A 20,277-nucleotide genomic window follows, 5' to 3' on the forward strand; every position below is an offset into this window, starting at 1 on the left:
TTAGGAAATAACTTATATTAAATAAAAAATAAAAGACTTCAAAATTAAACTTATGTCGCTGTTTATTTAAATTTTATTTAAACAATGCTTTGAGGTGTGTCCATAATTTTTAAAATGAATTAATTAATCTTAAGACTGACTAGTAAATATTCACTTTAAAACAGAATTTTATTCATGTTTCACTTTCCCCAAAATGTTATCGGTTATCGACTTGTTGCACAGTTTTGCTGGCAAGTGTTCAAGCCCCCAAACAGCTGTTCCATGCTATCGATAATCGATAACCGATACCACCCGACTGTTTTCATTGTTTGTGTACAAATTACACATTTTTTTCATGCAACATAAAGTTATATTGAAACGAGATTAATTAAACAACTAATTAATTTAATGCCAATGCTGATAAACGAGTCTGGGGATTGAGTTGCAAGAAAAGTGAAATCGTGTAAATGCAGATAAAGTGAGCGAAACAGATACAGATACAGATACAGATTGAGATTAAGACATATAGAAACTGGGGATGAGCAACTACCGTTATCAAGGGGGCGGTGTCGGAGGCGGGAGCGTGGCCGGAGGACGCGGATACAGTGGAATTGAAGTGCGGGAGGTGATGCATCCGCATCATTTCACATATGTGAGCCAGTGCGTCAAGTACATGATCTTTATGCTGAACTTTGTGTTCTGGCTATTTGGCGGCTTGCTCCTGGGCATCGGGATCTACGCCTTCAAGGACAAGTGGGAGGAGGCCAACGGATCGGTGCGACTGGAGAACTTTTACGATGTCTTTCTTAACATCTCCCTGGTGATGATCCTTGCCGGCATGGTCATTTTCCTGGTCAGTTTTTCCGGTTGCTTGGGCGCCTTGAGGGAGAACACCTTCCTGCTGAAGCTGTACTCCATGTGCCTGCTGCTCTTTTTCCTCATGGAAATGGCCATCGGTGAGTCATCGTGGGCTTTGGGATCTGGTTTGCATTTGCAGTGCCATTACTAACCAACTGTCTCCCTTCTCCATCCACAGCCATCATATGCTTCGTTTTTCCGCAATACATGAACACCTTTCTGGAGAAGCAGTTCACGGACAAGATCATCCATTCGTATCGCGATGATCCGGACCTGCAGAACTTTATTGACTTTGCCCAACAGGAGTTCAAGTGCTGTGGCCTCAGTAATTCGGGCTACCAGGATTGGAGTGAGTTAATAGATAGATCATAAGGAACTTTCAGAGAGACTTAAATAGTTTAGCTTGGATTGTGCGTAAATGGTGTTGAGTCTTAAATTTCAGACTACTGATAAAATGGAATGACAAACCGCAGAAATTTTTTTAACGAAACCACACTGTTTGTTTCGCTAGAAATATAATGCTTATCTTTAAGCTAGAAACCAAAATTTCATGGACAAATTTCGATACAACGAAACAACGAAAATTTTAGGATATCGTTACAAAGAAACACAGGAAATAATTAAAGACACTTCTCAGCGTCATCCAATTAATTATTAGTAATTTGTAAAATATTAAATTGATAAGACTTCATGTTGTGATATTTGCAGGCAAAAATGAGTACTTCAACTGCAGCTCGCCGTCGGTGGAGAAGTGTGGAGTACCTTACAGTTGTTGCATCAATGCCACCGATATATCCTCCGGACTGGTGAACATCATGTGCGGTTATGGAGTCCAAGAAACTCCAGTACCGGAGGCCAGGAAGCGGATCTGGACCAGCGGATGCATCGAGGTCGTGAGAATTTGGGCCGAGCATAATCTGTACGTGATTGCCGGCAATGCCCTGGGCATCGCTCTCATTCAACTGCTGGTCATCTATTTGGCCAAGACGCTGGAGGGCCAAATCGAGCTGCAAAAGTCGCGTTGGTCCGCGTGAGATCCGGGTCAGCCCGAATTTTACGGGCCCTATGATCACACCTGAATGTTCACAATGGATGTTCACTCAGAATCCCTAGTTTTATATATACCACTCATCTACGAATAGACTGTCACAATTCATGAACCATAGACAAAAATGCTGGCAATAAGTTATCATTATGAAACTTTTAGCCAGTAGTAAGCATTATATTGCAAAAATTTCTACATGAACTCCAAATAACAGTCTTAAAGTAAGTGAGGCATCCATTTGTCATATTCCTATTTAAATTTTTTTTTTAATTTGTACCGTGCAATATTTATTTTGAATTTCTTCCGAAAGACAAATGAACAATGCTGTATTTACACTTGTATTATATTATTTTAAAATCCATCCGATATGTTTATAGATTTAAGATATATAGTTTCTGAGATTACTTTCAGTCTTTAATATTTTTGTTATTATCGATTCAGTATAACGCATATTTTGTATATATATATTTATATATAACTGTACACACCAATACTTTTGTAAACTCTTCTCAATCCGTATACTCCATATGCTCATCTCAATCCGACCAAACAACGCCATAATATATGTTTGGCCAGTGAATAGCTTGATAAATCTCAATGCATTTATTTAAACGTAATGTATTTAGAGTAAAAAACAATAACCAACAAGGCGCACAAATCTTGAATATCAGCAATTTTTGAATGTATTCTTAATCTAGAACCTACAACTGTAGATTTATGATAATAAAAGACGAAAATAAAGAAAAATTGTTTTTATTATTTTTTATATTTTGCTACATAAAAAAAATTTCTGCTTATATGTTGTTTATCATTTGCAAAATATATTTTGTTTTACTTATTTGCGGTTGAGTTGCCATTTAGTTAAGAAATGGCTTTAAAAACTTATAAAAATATATTGAATGCTTTATAAATAAATATACTATATTTTACAATACAAATAAAAACGGCTGTTTGTTGAAACAGCTGTTTTAGGTCGTCAGACGTTTGGGGAATACCCAATTTATTTCTATAGTTTTGTTTATTTACGAGGCAACACCTGGCTATAGCCAAAAGAAAGCTATAAAAAGCTAAAATTGCAGGCACCTGCCATATTCAAAACTAAAAAAACGAAACTGGTTATAAAATAGAGGTCTTGCCAACACTGACTAGAGGTGGATCATTGTTTTCATCGATAGTCGCCAAAAAAACATCGATGTATTGATGTTTTTCCACCTCTAACACTGACAGCTGTTCAGCATTTAAAAGCAGACGGAGCACGTGTTAACATTAAATATAAAGGAACTAACTGAAAATAGCTATAAAGATTAAAGAAACATGAAAGAAAAGGTGGATAAAAGCATGGCCAATGGTGAAACAATCAAAACAAAGAACAAAAAGGAGCGCAAACGTGCCAAATCTTTCAAATCTGAGGAGGAATCGGAGGGTACAGGAAAACCAGGTAAGATTCCAAAGGTGTCAACCAAGAAGGAGAAGCCCTCGGAGCCCGAGGAAAAGGAGAACACCCCGAGCAATGGCCCAATGAAGGTTTCCCAGATCAACAAAGCTGTTTTCGGAATCTTCAAAAAGATCCAGGGCAGTCCGTTGAGCCAGAAGACGATTAATTCCTTGGTGGTGCTGCTGCGCGATGACACGAATGAGGAAGAGGTGGGTGCTCCTTGGGGTAATCAGTTAAACAGTTCTCCAGCCTAATCTTGAACTTGAACTTATGCGGTTCCAGCGCATTGCAACAACTTGCTATGTGCTCAAGCGTTTGATTCGCTCCACGGGAGCAGATGACTTGAACGCAGTGGCCCAGTCCGCCAGTTATATGCACTGCATCCTAAGCGCCGTGCCGGCCATCGATCCATTGGAGGTGCTGGAGACGCTGAAGCGGGACCTGGCCGTTGGCAGCCAGCAGAGGGGCAAAGAGGACTCCCTGGCCGCAGTGGGCCAGTTGGTCACGGCCTTTTGCATCCTTCAGATGCCGCTGCTCGCCCCACCGAAGCCCAAACTGATGGCGGCACTCTTTGAGGTTTTTGTATCCCAGCTTAAGGGCAGGGAGTACCTGGTGTCCCTGTGTGCGGACATATTAGCAGACTCCTTCAAAAAGGTGCGTGGGTGGTCAAGTGGTTGGGCATCCCTAATCACTAATGCTTACTTTTTTCGTTCTTTTCACAGGTTCCAGTTGCCAGTTTCGAGGAGTATGTGTGGCCACTGCTGCAACCTCAACTGAACAAGCCTTTGAGTGGCTTAAAGCTCAGCACCTGCGATCTTCTGCTAGCCGTGCACCTCGCCTATCCCCTGATCCTGGGACGCGAGCAGCTCCTGACCAACTTGTGGCCCAAGAAACCGCAGTACGTTCAGCTCTTCGAGCTCTATTACTCCGGCTCCACAATACACAATGATGGTCTGTACGCCAGATTGGCCGAATTCCTGGTCGGAGGCGGAAAAGATTTGCTCGTCGCCTGGCAGCAGTTTATCGATGCCAAGCAGCCCCTTAAACTGAATGCAGCCAAGGCTTGTGCGATTCAGGTACTGGGTAACATACTGCTGAACTTTAAGGATAAGGATGAACAGCCCATCTTGGATTTGTTCTCACCCACATGTGTGAAATTTGTGCTGCAGGAATTGTCCACCGTAAAGGGAGACAAAAGCGAGGCCAAGAAACCCTCGCAAAAGGAACTGCGTGAGATTTGCTACAAGTTCGAGGGTTCCCTAGTTCTTGGTTTCGAGAAACAGCTGCAAGACGAGGAGATCAAGCTGCAGCTGCTGCTCAAATTGCTGGATCAGAGACTGCAGTTGGATACGGTCATAAGCTTGCCCCGTTTCAGCCAGCAGTTGATCAATCAATTGAGCATTGAGAGTCTGCAGAAGCTCTACGAATACTACAGCAATTTGCTGATTACTTTGGAGGCTGAGGACAGGGTGAGCCGAGTGCACTGCCTCAACCAGATGCAGTTGATCCTGCAGCACACGAAACTGGACAAGGAGGCCAAGTGGCGTCAGAAGCAGTTGCGTCACCTGCTGCTCGCTGGCCTCTTTCACTTGGGCGCGGATGGGAAGCCATGTGAGGCTACCAGCGCCAGCGCTTTCAGTCGCCAGTGCTCGGTGCGTTGTGAGGAGATCTTTCTGGGCTCCCTGCTGCACAAGTGCTCGGGTCTGCCGGCACTGTGCAAGTTGCTGCAGAAAACCTTGAGTTATCTCAACAAAGAGTTGGCCAAACCCGATGTGGACAGCAAACTGCATTCGCCCAGGGAGGAGGGCTTGCAGAAGGCCTGGAAGAAGGTGGAGAAGCTGCTGGCAAATCCCAGTGAGGAATCAGACGTCGTGGGCCAAACTTTCGAGGCTCTCATCTTGTTTGTTTCCTTGGCCTTGTGCACCAGGAGTCCCCTATCCGTTACCGTATTGGATGACCTGATTATCTGCCGTAAAAATGCTCTAGAGAAGGGCAAGAAAAAGGTGAAGACGAAACCAAATAGATTGTATGAAACCCATTATTAAATTAACATTTTTCAGGCTGACGAGGAACTAAGATGGCAGGATGTGCTCACGGATGCCCTGCTTCAGTTGCTCCTGCAAACGGGTCATTTTTGGCGTGAGTTTGTCAACCTGGTGGCCACCGCTTTGATTCCCCACCTGGAGCCAGCCAACCTGGAGCAAATTCTGGAAGTGCTCAATATGAACAAGAATCCATTGAGCAAGAAAGACGAGGGCGAAGAGGAGAGCGATGAAGAAATGGAGGAGGAGCAGCAACCGGAAAATTCCAGCGATGATTCAGATGGCGACGATGATGATGATGACGAGGAGGATGAAGATGAAGAGGACGATGAGGAGTCCCATTTGGCCCAGATACGCGAGAGCGTTCGCCAGGCCCTGGTCAACGATGGCGATGCCGATGACGACGGTGCCAGCAGCGTGGATTGGAACGATGTGGACGAGGAGCAAGGTGAGCGATTGAATGCTGCTCTTGAGCGTTCTTTCCAGTTGTTCCGTCCCAAGTCGCGCAAGGCTCAGGCCAAGGAACGACCCACCAAATCGGAGCGCATTGACAACACCAGTCTGCTGCACTTCCGCGTTCGCGCCTTGGACTTGCTGGAGCTGTTCGCCACCAAGAAACCAACTCAGCCGGTGATCCTGGACGTGCTGCACTGCGTCTTCCAGGTGTACCGCCATTGCAGTGGCGATACCAAACTGCAATCCTTGAGAGAAGCCAGCTTGAAGTTGCTCAAGAAGCTGCTGACCAAGAACATTGAGTTTGAGCCGAATCAGGACAAGGCACCAATTCTGGAGGCCATCGAGCAACTGATGTCGACTGGCGAGGAGCAGTCGGAAGAGGATCAAGAGCAGGGCGGCAAGCAGCAGACAAGCACCAGCCGTCAGGCCAAGGGAGAGGTCGCCATTTGGCGTGACAAGTGCTTTGCCTACCTGGTCAGCCAGGGATCGGCTGGTGGCGAGCCCAAGGACAGTGCCGTCTGGCCTCTGCTTGTCGAGTTCCTCGAGATGTGGGTGGCCAATCGACGCAGTCGCCTCTCGCTGGCCAGTTTTGAGGCACTCTTCCAGTCCGGTCAATGGCAGGGAGTTGCTCCACTTGCCGTCTTGTTGGCCTCCCATTTGGATGTGCAGAAAACACGCAGCTTTCGTCGGGCACAGATATTGAAGCTTCTTGGTGAACAATTCCGACGACTCGAAACCGCGCTCAAGGATAACCGCTCGGCCGCCAAGGAGTTCGAGAAACAACTGGCCAGATATGTGGAGCAACTGGAGACGGAGGCCAAAAGTGTCAAGGAGCTGAAGCTGCTGCAGAAGATCCTGGCCCAGGGTGGCCCCAAGCGTGAGAAGCTGCTGGAAAAGGTCCAAGTTCTGGGCCAGCAGTCTCAGCTCAAGAAGAAGGAAGCGAAGCAGGAGAAACATGAAAATGTGGAGGTTATAGTAGTGGATGACGATGAGGAGGAGGTGCAGGAACAGTCGCAGCAGCAGCAGGAGCACAAGAAAAAGAAGAAAAAGTCCAAGAAGGCCAACAAACAACACAAGAAAAAGAAATAATTTTACTGTAGAAGGCTATCCTGCTTAATATTAGAGTAACATTAAGTTTTTTGCTCTTAGGAAATATCTAATGTTGAATACTAAATTAGTATTAAAGCCAACAAATAATAAACGCGCAACTTTTTATAAAGTCCGCACAATAAACGTATAAATTGTTTTTATCTTGTATTTAAATAAACAAATTCAAATATTAACGAGATAATAAAATTTTAATTCAAATAACTATTTTAATAGATCAAATGCTAAACATTTGACATTATTCGCCATGAGTTGTTCCTTTTTTTAATCATAATTATATTTTCCAAATAAAGTTTATAAAATGGCAGTTAAGTCGTATTGAAGACATATGATTTATCATACTACGATTTGAAACAATCTAGAACTTGGACTTTAATAGGACCTTATTTGATTGCACATGGAAAATTTCGAATTGTTTTGGAGGTAAATCCTCTGACAGCCATTTCCTAACTACAAAATGTTTTGTGGATAATTATTTCACATACGATCACTAGCGAGGTGGAAAGTAGACGTGCTGTCGAAATGTGCTATTGAACTTGGGCACCATAGACTCATCGTTCTTTCCTCGCTTTTCTGCCACGTTGTTGGTGACAATCGTCAGGATATCGGCAATGTGCTCACTGTGAAACAAAGAAAATATGATATATAATCGAATCCGACTCTGCTCGTGCTTCAAAAGATATTTACGTGTCCGAATGCTGATCGATGGCATCGCACAGGCACTGGATGAACCAGCTGCCCTCGTGCGTGTGTCGTAGAGCAGCAAATCCATTCACCGTGGACATGGCCCGCACCATATTAACATGTTGCCCAGGCGACTGGGTGGTCACATCGATTTTAAACTGAAAATAGGGGATCAAATAATAAAATGATTGCCTAATTAAATCCCTAAAAATACGGCTTACAGGCAATCCCTGCTGACTCTGGTCTCCCTCCTCGGGAGCTTCCTCCTGGCAGGCCTGAATGATCAGCAACTTGGGCTTGTTGTACAGGGTTTCGTTGCTGCAGAGCACGTTCTCGATGTCCGTGATGCGCAGGGCGATGCTATTTGCTCCGTAGACGGCCTCCTCGAAACCGTGGCTCAGGATGCAGACCACCAGTGAATCTTGCAGCAGGGATCTGTCGCAGGCACTGCGTATGAGCTGCACAATGCCCAAGTGATCCACGTCGGAGTGCGACTCCACATTGTAGCCCATCGAGGAGAAGACCTCCCTAAGTCGTCCTTCATCCACATCTGTGCCAACGCGGTCTCTTAATTTTTTGGGTGAAATATATTTCTGTGGAGTGGGAAGATATGTATGTATATGGACGTTCAATTTAATATTATAACAGAAAGCTAAAACTACCTCGAGATCTTCGCTGACTTTCCGATGGAACTTCCTCTGGTTGATGATTAAAGCGATGCCGGCGTTTTCCCGACTTAACTCCAAGGCATTCCTTCGCCGGAAAGAGGATGCTGTTGAGACCGCTGACGACGTGGTGCCCCTGGATGCCTGCGGACTATCCGATAGCGTTTCCGGCTTGATGGTGGTCAAAAGGGGATCGACCACTGCCGCCACCTGATCCGCGTCCGAAGCATTACTATTGATTGTATCGATGAGCAACTTGGCGTGCTCCTGCAAATCGTTGAATTTGAAATGTTCAATCAGCAGCTGAACATCGCTGCCCGTGGCATTGATGTCGCCCAGCCGCAAACATTTCCTGGTCAGCCAGTCCAGCAGGAAGATCTCCAGATAGGTGGGATCATAGAAACGCAGGGGATCGCCTGCCTGCTGTCGCGCCACCTTTTCGCCAACATCCAGAACCAGGCGACCACTCTGCGCCAAAGACAACTCCTCACAGATCCTATAGAGGCTTTTCAAAAGCGGATGAACATGCAGGGTGATCCCGCCGACATGCGGCAAATAGTGCAGTCGCAGCTCCTGCCAACGGAGGCCCAATCTGCGGAGCACCTGACGCGCGCCAATGATACACAGAGCCTCCACGAGGTGTTTCCTCCACGTTTCCGGACGAGATTTGGCATACTGCATGAGCAGATCGCTCTGCGGGAAATCCGATCGCGTCATGGGCAGTAGTTTTTGCAGTATATAGGTGGCATTAGAGTGATCATCGCCATAAAGCAGAAAGCAGACACCCACCTGAAGGAAATATCACTTGAATTAATAACTGTAGTCAATAAAAACTTAAAAATGGGTTTGTAAAGTATGTTTTTTCTGGGCTGAAATTATATTTAACATAAATTTAACAACTTTTTAGCCTCAAGTGTCATTTTTTCAAAAACTAAGAATTATTTAATACAACTGATGTATTTTTTAATATATTTCTCAGTAGATAAAGTACTCTTCCGCAAGTTGAATCATTTAAACCTCCGGATTGAGTCATGTTTTTCTAGTTCCTTGGGGAAGTTGGCTCACCTTTTGGGCAAAGTTTAGATCCCGCTCCACATAGACCAGATCGTTCAGATCGATGGCGTCCAGTTGGTTCAGCAGATTCGATCCGGCCATTGTGTCGCCTCAACACGGGAAAGTACCAAATTCGCTTAAAATGCGGGAACAGAAGAAAATGCCTATTGGCGCAATAGAGAAGGACCGCACAGCTGATCGCGTGCTATCGAAAAAAATCGATAACAAAAGCCATACATTAGGGAGGAGATAACTTCATATAATAAAAATAACTCAATTAAACTTAATACAACCCGAAAGCTGATTTAATATTTTACCATTTAATCCCAAAGCTATAAAATGTTTGTATTATCTTCTTTTACAAACAAGCTTGCCATACAAATTGTCGAAATCATAAAAGGTTTGCTCCCAAAAGCCTCGAGTTAACACTCAATTCGGAATTTATGAATTCCTTGAGAAGCTAAAATTTTAACATCTTGTACAGCGTCTTAAACTTTTAATTTGGCTTTTTTAAGCTTTGAAGTCCTTAAGCCTTTAGTCGTAAACTAAAAAATTGTGGATAATCATATATATATGAAGGTAAGGTTTATTATATAAGAAACAATTTTACTTGTACCATGTTTGTTTGATTTTGCAACTAAATTTTCACTCCACGGGTATTTGAATGAAAAAGACCATTTTCAGCATTGCTCTTAAATTGACATTTATTATAAAATAATTCAAATTTTACAAATGTCTGGCAGCGCTGGCACCAAAGAGAAATCTGGCAATTGGCGCTGCCAGATCGAAGATACCTGCGGTCTGGTAACCATCCATGCGATAATATCGAATAAACTACAAGCGGTCACACTAAGTAGAATTGTTGAACTGTTAACAAAATCACGCTCCTGAAATTACTCATGTTTTGGACGAGACGAAAAGTTTTATTAATTTAATGTTTTTGTATATTGTATTCTGTCCATGAGCGTATCAGAGACAGACAGAGAGGAAGGGAGAGATACATACTGAGATACAGGGCCCGCAGGCAGAGAGACAGAGAGGGCGAGAGCGAGCTAAAGCGGATGCGAGCGAGATAGCGCGCGCTCGCCGCACGCACACATACATATATATAGTATCAGAAAAAACCAAGTCGAAAAAGGTCGCTTTTCGATTTTGCGAAAACTTCAACGATTTTTTCATACCTATATATGTACCCACACAACCGCTGCGTCATCAAATACGTATACATAAGATGTATGTTAATATCTATGTATGGCCTCTAATATATGCCATATATGCCAGTATATATATCTTATTTCACCTACTGTACCACTTCCACATTATGTAAGCAGAAACGCCAAAAAATAACACTAAAACAGGAAAACCGAAAAGCAAAACAACGAACCAAAAAAAGTACCTATAAACCGAAAACCGAACAGTAATGTTATAAACCAATACCGAAAAGTTTTAAATGTTCCACATAAAAAAAAGAAAACAGAAATCGCACGTAAAATCACGCTAAAAAAAAAGTAAGATCGAAAAAAAACGAAATGTTTGATTGTTTGGCATAGTTCCGAAATATCTGTATGTACTCCACTGTATATGTACCTATGTATGTCTGTATATATACATATGTATGTATGTTCCTCTGCGAACACGCCCCCCTCACCTGCGTGAGAAAGGGACAGATGGCGCAATTTATTGGAAGAAAGCATATATACATACATTTGTTTTTGGAACGCCCGCAAAAAGAAAACAAACAAATATGCGTGCTTTTTCGTTCACTGTATGTATGTACAAACTTACAAACTGCGCAGCTGTTTAGGACACTCATACACACGACTGCCATTTATAGTCGCACTTAAACAAATTCGCACAGCAAACAAAAAAAAAACTTTCGCCTCAAGTGTAACCATTAAACATTTATCTTTTTGTGTTAAAACATACGCTCAAGAAACATAATAATTAACTAATGAAAACATTCTCTTTTTCCCAAAACACAAGCATATTTGTAACTTTGCCTTGTTTATATGTATTCTCCGCTTAGGTCGTGGATGTGCGAGAGAGACAACATGATAAACAACCGCGAGTCAGAATGAAACACGCACTCATTATGTGTGTGTGTGTGAGACATGTTTGTTTTTGTAACGTTTGTTAATTGATTTGATGGCACACTTTGGTTAAAAGTATACAAATATAAAATAATTTGTATGCAAAACTTAAGTCCCAGATACACACATACATGTCATAACACAGAGATGCGCGTGTGGCTTATAACGGTTGTTGTCTCATTCGCACAATATCAAACAACAAAAAACTTGATGTTTCCAAATTCGCTGGAACTTTTTGTTGCTGTGGTTTTGCTGAATTTCGCTTTTCTACTTCCGGAAATTGTTTTTCGTTTTTCAAAATTTAAAAAAATACAAATTACATTTTTAAGAAAATACTTTAAAGTGCCATGTTTTATGTTTTCATTTAATGCTTTGAGATGTTATACGCTAAAATTTGATTAACAGTTTTAAATAAGATTATTATAAATATAATTATATATTATTAATATAATAGATTTTATAATATATTTTATATAATAATATATTATTATATATTTAATTATAATTATTTTATAAATTATAATAATCTTTTTCAATATTTTAAAAATAGCTTTGAGTAAATTTGTACATTTAAGGTATATTTATAAATTCAACTTTGCCAATTTTAAATTGCTGCCGAATAAATTGTCAATCCACATTAAGCCAATTAGTATCCAAAGTATTTATAATTAACACATACAAATACAATTTGTGATGTCAAAATACAATTTTTAATAATGGTATTTACTCCGTTTAAAATTAACAAATATTGGCAATTTTGAAATTTTAAGCTTTATTATTTTAACGCTTTTTTTAACATATTTGTAGAGTAAAAGTTAAATTAAACAAAAAATGTTGAAATATTCGTGATTTTATAACTTTTTTTTTTATTTTACTTTATAAAACTATTTATGAAGAATTTGTGCCTCAAATCCCTTTAATTTTAAAAATAATACAAGAAGAAAACCTTTTCGAAGCCCAAATATTTGGGTTTTGGGATCACACTCCCATTTCGATTCATCAGGGACGTTTGCTTTTTGTGTTAACTAATTTCACACAGCAATTAATTCAGTTTTTAGTTTTCGATCACATGTGGTTAGGTTGGGGAATATTCATTCACCTCTAAATATTTCGATATATATACACATATAGGGCTTTATAGAGATCGTTTCTTATATCCATGTCCTTTACAAAATACCCTTGTATTCCAGCCATTGATATCTAAGCGATAAATACGAAAATGTCATTGATTTTGTCCGATCCGCCGGTGATCGATTTGGCGGAGGATTTAGAGGATGGTGAGATCGACGACGATGACGAGGAGGAATCGCAGGTGCCGCCGCCAAAGATCCAGGTCCAACCAAAAAAAATTCCGGTGTGGATGAAGATGTCCAATTCGTAGGCTTCGAGGTGAAGAACAAACCTGGCGACGAGGATGTCGTCTTTTTGGGATTATCGGCCGATTCTGGCGGGCCACAGAACAACAATAGCAGCAAGTCCAAGAAACCGAGGCCATTGGAAGGTAAAAGCTCATAGTGGGGTTAGGATTGGACCAGGTCTAATCTATATTTTGATATCTTTGAAATTCGCATAGATGACCACGCTAGCAGCATTGAGAATGCCATAGCCAATGCCTTGAAGAAGAAGGGCATAGAGCCACCAATGCCCAGGATGCGTTCGTCCAACCACGACACGGGCGATGGGTCCATGGAGGGATCCGGGGAGGGTCTATCCGGCAGCGGGAATCACCTCCAGGTGCCGAGTCGTAGCAGCAGGAGGAGGAAGAGGAAAAAAGAACGGGAACGTGAGCAAAAGAAGGACAAGGAGCACCAGGTAAGGACATCATCTCTTTTTCTACCCTTTACCTTCTGAATCCTCTAAAACCTCCTCTAAAATGCATTCAATTTCATCCTTTAAATAGCCATTTAAATAACCAAATTCCCTTTTATATACATAATTTTTTCCTGTCTATATGTCAGTGGGGAAATTGAGAGCATACGGGAATTACATCGTGGACATCGGGAGATTGTATGATTATTAGCCACCGTGACCAAACTCCATGACAAATTGCCTCTTGCCTCGGCCTTTAGTTTATAGTTCACTATCGACTTGATTGCTGCATGGTTTGGCTTAGCTGGTTGAAACCCAACCAGGTGTGTAAGGGGCAGGATCCAATGTAGAAACCTCCTGACTATATAACAAGTACTTAGTAGTTTTCGGAAAGTATCCATAGCAAATGTGATATTTTCAGCTTGTTATTTGAGGGGATCTAGAGTCTATGGAGAGTACAATAAAATTTCTTCACAAGGATTCAAACTTTTAGTTTATTCTGTGTGTCTTCAAACGTTTAAAGTCCATGTCATTGATAAACTATAAATAAGCCCTTGAGAAGATTGGAATTATAATTTGACTAATGTGACTTTATTCTTGTTTGATTGCTGGGAGTTTTTCCTACAAAAATTCATATTTGTTGTTTATAAAAACGCTTATTATTTAACATTTGGGAACGATTGCTTAGTATATATACATATTTGTACCATGATTATGATTTCTACTTGAATCTTCTGTCCAGTATCTCGACTTTTTTGCACTTTATTTATATTTAGTGGTAATTTAATTTCTATAGAAGCTCTTTTAGGAAATCCCTTCACTTTCCAACTTAATCATCCTCAGAAAACCTTGTTATCACATAATCTTTCCCAGAAACCAGTCTTGTATACACTTTTTAAAATTTTTATTATTTATTTACGTAACTAAAATTATTATTATATATGATATTTATGAATTAAACTGTCACTTTCCATCTTGATCCTCTCTAAAATTTCTGGTTTATTTTTAATTCTTCCCCAGAAACCCGCCTTATCATACCCTTCTTTAAAACTAAATTTCTTTTTATTCATTTATGTATCTCTATTTAATCCCTCATTCGTTCACTTAATCCTTTCCAGAAACGGTCGCGTCGTGAGGAGGACGACGTGTCCGGTGGGGCGGGCGGTGCCGGTAGCGATGACATGGACGAATACGAGATGATGAACGTGCGCGGCGGCAGCCCGCCGCCCGGAGGAGTGGCACCACCCTCGTCTGGCGGCAGTGGTGGTGGCCAGCGATTCGGCGGTCCCGATTGGGACATGGGCGATGGGCCAGCGGCTGGCGGAGGAGGAGCCGGAGGTGGAGGCTATGACTCGCAGCACGATGCCTACAGCAGCTACGATTCCTATTCCGAGGAGGAGGCGGCATCCGGACCGGGCATGTTGAACCAGCGGCGTCGGATGCGAAGAGAGAGGGAGAAGGATCAGCAGCGAGGTGGCAATAAACGCAAGCGAAGGGATCGTGAGCGCCACGAGGGCATCGGAGCTGGAACAGGGATCACCAAGCGAAATCGTCGGGATTCCGTGGAAGGATTAGGAGGAGGAGGTGGCGGCGGCGGCAGCGGAGGCGGCGCAGGCGGTGGCGGTGGTATGGATAAAATGGGTGGCGGCGGCGGCGGCAGCGGTCGGATTGAGCCCCGCAAACTGGAGCTGTGCAAGTTCTATCTGATGGACTGCTGCGCCAAGCGGGAAAAGTGCTCCTACATGCACAAGGAGTTCCCCTGCAAGTACTACTACCTGGGCATGGACTGCTATGCCGGCGACGATTGCCTCTTCCATCACGGCGAACCCCTTTCCGAGCAGCTGCGCAACATTCTGCTCAAGCACATGGAGACGGCACCCAAGGAGATCCTGGGCGATTTCAAGCGCATATCGAGGGACATTGCCATGGGACAGATGATGCGACGGCACGAGCAGTTGTGCGAGCAATTCAAGCGGGAGAACACCTGGAGTTGCATGATGGGCGGTGGCGGTGGTGGTGGCGGTGGCGGTGGCGGAATGGGCAGGCGACAGGATCAGCAACAGCAGCACATGCAGATGCAACATCAGCAGCAACATATGCAGCAGCAGCAGCAGCAGCAACAGATGCAACAGCAACAGGAACAGCAGCAACAGCAGCTGCAGCTGCAACAGCAACAGCAACAACAGGCGGCTGCGGAAGTTGGTGGCTGTATTCCCTCACTTCTGGACATGGTCATCAATCCACCGCATTCAGAGAAGAAGCGCAAGTCCCGCTGGACTGATAAAACGGCTGCCAAGGCGGCGGCTGCAGCAGGTGGAGCAGGAGGAGCAAGTGGAGCAGGTGGAGCAGGAGCAGCTGCATCAGAAGCGAGTAACACACCGTCGGCGGCTGTCAAATCTTTGCCACCACACTTGGACCTGGCCAATCTCAGTAGCGTCTTGAGTCCCGAAAACATGGCCAAGCTGAATAAGCTGGGCATCACGAACCTGGAGCAGATGCTGCAGGTGCCCTTTGGTCAACTAACCGAGGCGGGTCTGACGCTGGGCGAGATTGGCGAGATTCAGCGCAAGGCCGAGGAGGCCAAGCCACAGAACCAAACGGAAACGACGGCGGTCAGGTAAGATTAGCCTAGCTCAGCTTCAAAAAGCTAATCAAGCAGGATGTTTTTGTAAATGCAGTCAGACATTTCTGACCCTTTTGTATATATTCACATCATTACCAGACTTGTGGATCTTGAAGAATTTGTGTGTCCTTCCGTTTCTACTCTATTCTATTTTTATTTTCTATCGCAAATAGTATAACATATATATTTTATAGCTTTTATTTATTTAAAAAAAGGAAACTATGTTGATTTTGAACATATCCGATGTACATATATAAACGAATCAAAAATATGGATTTTATTTAAAAAAAAAATATCGAACGATTTTATCCTATAGATTGCATGGAAGAGATCGAGAAACATAACTTCATTGTTTTTAAACATTTACACATAACTATTGATTTAAATTCGAATATTAAACTGCAAATATAATCGAGTAGAATATATACATATTTATAGTGGCCTTCGGGCTGCTACACTTAGAGAACACAACCAAAATGACTTAAAGAGTATATAAATTATCTGCATTTCAGAATTAATAACCTAAAAAGTGTCAGCATGAACTAAATTTAAGGGAAAATTGCATTAACATGGTTTTTTAACCATATCCCTGTAATTTGTATTACGGTTATTGTTATAATGTTGTTATTCCATAATGTAGATCATTTTGATACCATTTAGATTCGCTGAGTGTTATGTTTGCTTCCTATCTTTCTAACCAATATGTTTACTTTAACTTTTGCGTTTAGCACTCCAATTGCGAAGCCGGAAACGGAGGCCAACAACAGCAATTCCAATAGCAATGGTTTCATCATGGTGGACTATACGCAGTATCTGAAGGATGCACATGTCAGCTTTTCGGGCAACGATCCGCGTGAGTAGATGGGATTATTTCAAGTTGAAACTTAATTTAAAAAATAATTGGGAAAGCGTTCAGGAGATATACCTACATATATGTATATAAACTATGTGCAAATCCAAAATTTACTAAAACTTTTCTAAAAGTATTACATTTAGAGGAAAACAAAGTTTTACATAAAACCATATATCAAAAACATTTAAAAATAAATGGCCAACAATTATATTTTGTATTTTTTGCTACAACGCCAATTGAGACTGTTAAACTAAATTTACAAGCTAAAACATTTAAGTATTCAAGTAAATTCTGACCAAAAAAACATTTAAAAAGCAAAACAATTGAGAAAGAGACTATTTTAGATTTTAAACTATTTGCATATTTTAATTTTATAAGAGATTGAAGGGTTATAAAGCAGCTTAAGATTTACAAGTCTGTAACTTGGATCATTTGAAATTATTGAAACTATCTTAAATAGTAATATTTAGCTTTAAGGCTTTATTTCTTTTCAACAAAGAAATATGTTTAACGCTATAACTCACCCTTATTTATAGTTTAGCTGATTTTAATTGAGTTTTCCATTGCATTTTAGTGGACGACGATCGCGATGATGAAGAGCAACTGGTCATCGACGATGGCAACGAGTCCACCGCCGAGGATGAGCCGCAGTCGAAGCCGACGAAGGCACCGCCGACGGCCGCTCGACAGGATTCGGCCAGCGAGGAGGCGCCCCTGCCCTCGGTGTTCGACTTGCCCAGCTTCATGAGCAACATGCTGGGCCAGGGATCGGCGACGACCAGTCAACTGCTGCCAGCCAGTGCCACGTCGCCCAACCAGGAGCTGCCGCCGTCCATGGCTGGGGGAGATCATCCAGGAGCCGGCCTGAGACCAGTGCCCCGTGGCGGAGGCGGTGGCGGTGGGATCGGGAGTGCCTCCACCAACGTGTTTAGCCGCATTCTGTTTGGCGACAAGCAATCGGATCCCGAGGCCAGAGCGGCTTTCTATCGCGACATCATACGCAATCCCTTCAAGGCGCACAGCGGCGATGGCGATGTGGACTCCAGCAATGAGAACTCCAACTCGAATTCGCGCTCACTGACGCCGACGCCCACGCCGGAGCCGGGTTCGCAGTCGCCCAAGCAGGATGATCATCAGGACAACGATTTGATGCCGGAATTGCCGGCCATTACGGCGGCATTGCCGCCGACCACGCCCTCGCTCTATGTGCGCCCCTCCATGTATGACTTCGATCCAGTCAAGCTGGAGCTGCAGCGGCAGCGGGAGCCGCACCTGGAAGAGGAGCAGATGCGTCAGCGGGACACGGACATGCGGCTGCCGTTCGAGCCGATGAAACACTACATGCCCGCCACCGAGATCGATGCGGCCATCTTCTCGCACACTCCGCTCCGCTGGCAGCTGCAGGAGGTGTCCGTGGAGGAGACCAGCTATGCCCAGATCCGGGCCAGTGCGCTGCACAAGGAGCAGCGGGATCTGCGCGATCCACGCTTGCGTCGCATATTGGGTTTGCCCGATATACCCGATAATGGTGGACTTTTGGGCTCGACAACTGCGCCGGGCGGGGGCTCCTGCCTAGCGGGTGACTCCTTTGGCCGCTCTGGGGCGAGCATAGCCTCGCCCGAATCGGAGACCAGTGCGTTGCGTGATGCCACGCCCAGTTCACCGCCGCCCTCGGCGGCACTGGCCCATCTGCCGCCGATGAGTGTGCCGCCGCCATCGATGAGCGTGCCACCGCCGAATCTGCAGCTGGAAAAGCCACCCGTGCGAACGGATCCACGACGCGATCCCCGGCGAGCCCATCTTCAGGCTCAAAGTCAACAAGCCGCTGCCGCTGCTGCTGCTGCTGCTGCTGCTGCTGCTGCCGCGAATCCCAGTCCATCAACCACAACCAATGCCACTGGTGGCAGCAAACAAATCTCCGAAATCCGCAGCCTCATGCAGAACTCCAACTGGTACAAGAACCTGGGCAGCAACAACAAGATCATGGTGAATCAGCAGCTTGCGCTGGTGTTCACCGAACTGAAGAAGTTCCATCAGCTGCCCGAGGATGCACCGAAAATCTTTGATGTCGGCTTTATTGTGAACAATGCCACGTTGCAACAGATCTTTGCCAAGCTCTACATCTTTGTGGATGACAATGGGCAGGTGGTGCAGATGCCAGAGGAGAATAATGGAGGTGGCTGTGGTGGTGGTGGTGGAGGTGGTGGTGTTGGTGTTGCAGGAGGATTATCAGCAGTAGTAGGAGGAGGAGGCGGAGGTGGAGGAGGTGGAGGTGGAGGAGGAGGAGCTGGTGTGGTGCTGCCCAATCTATCGCAGCCACCACCGAATCTGGCCCAAATGCTTAGGATACCGCCGCCAAATATACGCATGCTACGCATGTCCGGAATGATGATGCAAATGGGCAATCTGGGACCGCCCTTCAATCAGCCACCGCCGCGCGCTGGATTGCTGGGAATGCTGCCAGGCGGCAATGGAGGAAACCAAGGAGGAGGCGGACCAGGACCAGTGCCCAATGGCAATCCCTTCAATCCCTTTTCAGGCGTCGGACAGGGCAGCAATGGCAATGGAGGAGGAGGCGGCATGAATCCAATGGGCAACATGGGTAACATGGGCGGCATGCCCTTCAAGAACTTCAACAATGGGAACAACAACGGGGGCGGCAGAGGTGGCAACTTTCCAAGCGGTGGAGGAGGAGGAGGAGGACCAGGTGGAAATGGCAATCGCAATCAGCGGGGCGGCAATCAGCGGAATCGCAACATTTAGGAAAGCGAAACCAAGCAGCCCAACCAAAACAAAAGACTTGTTATGCCAAAATGATGTCCATGTTATATGCCCCCATGACCCTTTCACCCCCAACCATAACCACCAACCCCCGCCCCCCCCAAGTTGTTTATCCCCAACCATTTTCTATAGAAAATCCGGGCTTCGACTGCTTTGTACATTGTATTCTATATTACTTAAACCCAAACCATCAACCCTCGCCCTTCCCCCCCGCCCCAATCATTGTCACTAATTTTTTTTGGCTAGGTGTAAGGAAAACCCTTTTAGCACTACTACGTACTGATAAATGTAGTTTTAGCCGACTAGAAATCGAAAAATCAGAGGAACAGGAACAGAAACAGAAACAGAAAATTAAGTAAAAATTGGTATGCGACCCTTTTTACCGAACATTTTTGAATAATGTAGGCTAATTTGTTTATTTGTACATGTACTACTTGATAAACTAGACATACAAAACTACAAATAAATGACATGTTTTAAGCAATGCAGTGAGAATTATAGCAATGCTAGGCCCTTTCAAAAGTGCAGGGTAAATTTTGATTTGTTTAATCAGAGCGATAAGTAAACTCGAAGTTTTGGGGGAACCCATTATCACATTGGCTTACAGTATGCATTTATTTTTAATATGCTTAAATTTGAAACGGATTTTAATTACTGCTTATTTTGTTTGATTTATCTCATAGCTAATATAGCCATGGAGAGAATTTTTAATTTTCTGAAAATTTGAATTTAATTTTGCGCGCGCAAAAAAAAACAATTGTGTTATCGATGTTTATTTGGTGTTTTTATGTTTTAAA

At 43.7% G+C, this 20,277-nt stretch overlaps 4 protein-coding genes across 4 annotated transcripts; 3 read left to right on the plus strand and 1 right to left on the minus strand.

The window, feature by feature from the left end:
• The first annotated feature begins 277 nt into the window (after positions 1–277).
• On the plus strand, positions 278–2,629 carry LOC108136353 (tetraspanin-33). The gene is made up of 3 exons (XM_017257462.2): positions 278–935; positions 1,016–1,186; positions 1,546–2,629. The coding sequence occupies exons 1-3, from the start codon at positions 518–520 to the stop codon at positions 1,869–1,871; spliced, it is 915 nt and encodes a 304-aa protein (XP_017112951.1). The 5' UTR covers positions 278–517; the 3' UTR covers positions 1,872–2,629.
• Positions 2,630–3,109: 480 nt separating this feature from the next.
• Positions 3,110–7,048, plus strand: LOC108136287 (myb-binding protein 1A). The gene is made up of 4 exons (XM_017257373.2): positions 3,110–3,526; positions 3,600–3,971; positions 4,040–5,320; positions 5,378–7,048. The coding sequence occupies exons 1-4, from the start codon at positions 3,197–3,199 to the stop codon at positions 6,902–6,904; spliced, it is 3,510 nt and encodes a 1,169-aa protein (XP_017112862.1). The 5' UTR covers positions 3,110–3,196; the 3' UTR covers positions 6,905–7,048.
• Positions 7,049–7,269: 221 nt separating this feature from the next.
• On the minus strand, positions 7,270–9,527 carry LOC108136288 (caspase-8). The gene is made up of 5 exons (XM_017257374.2): positions 9,337–9,527; positions 8,269–9,060; positions 7,828–8,199; positions 7,610–7,764; positions 7,270–7,542 (listed from the first exon to the last, which is right to left on the minus strand). Exons 1-5 carry the CDS (start codon positions 9,424–9,426, stop codon positions 7,413–7,415), a joined length of 1,539 nt encoding a protein of 512 aa, XP_017112863.1. The 5' UTR covers positions 9,427–9,527; the 3' UTR covers positions 7,270–7,412.
• A 631-nt stretch (positions 9,528–10,158) lies between these two features.
• Positions 10,159–19,964, plus strand: LOC108136295 (protein suppressor of sable). Its single transcript, XM_041709408.1, is given in 7 exon segments — positions 10,159–10,647; positions 12,605–12,753; positions 12,756–12,915; positions 12,988–13,226; positions 14,342–15,840; positions 16,575–16,699; positions 17,274–19,964. Coding segments are annotated over 6 exon segments (4,332 nt in total). The 5' UTR covers positions 10,159–10,647; positions 12,605–12,633; the 3' UTR covers positions 19,463–19,964.
• Positions 19,965–20,277: the final 313 nt, after the last annotated feature.

This window comes from Drosophila elegans, unplaced genomic scaffold (assembly GCF_018152505.1).
Source record: "Drosophila elegans isolate 14027-0461.03 unplaced genomic scaffold, ASM1815250v1 contig_149, whole genome shotgun sequence".
Taxonomy (NCBI): domain Eukaryota; kingdom Metazoa; phylum Arthropoda; class Insecta; order Diptera; family Drosophilidae; genus Drosophila; species Drosophila elegans.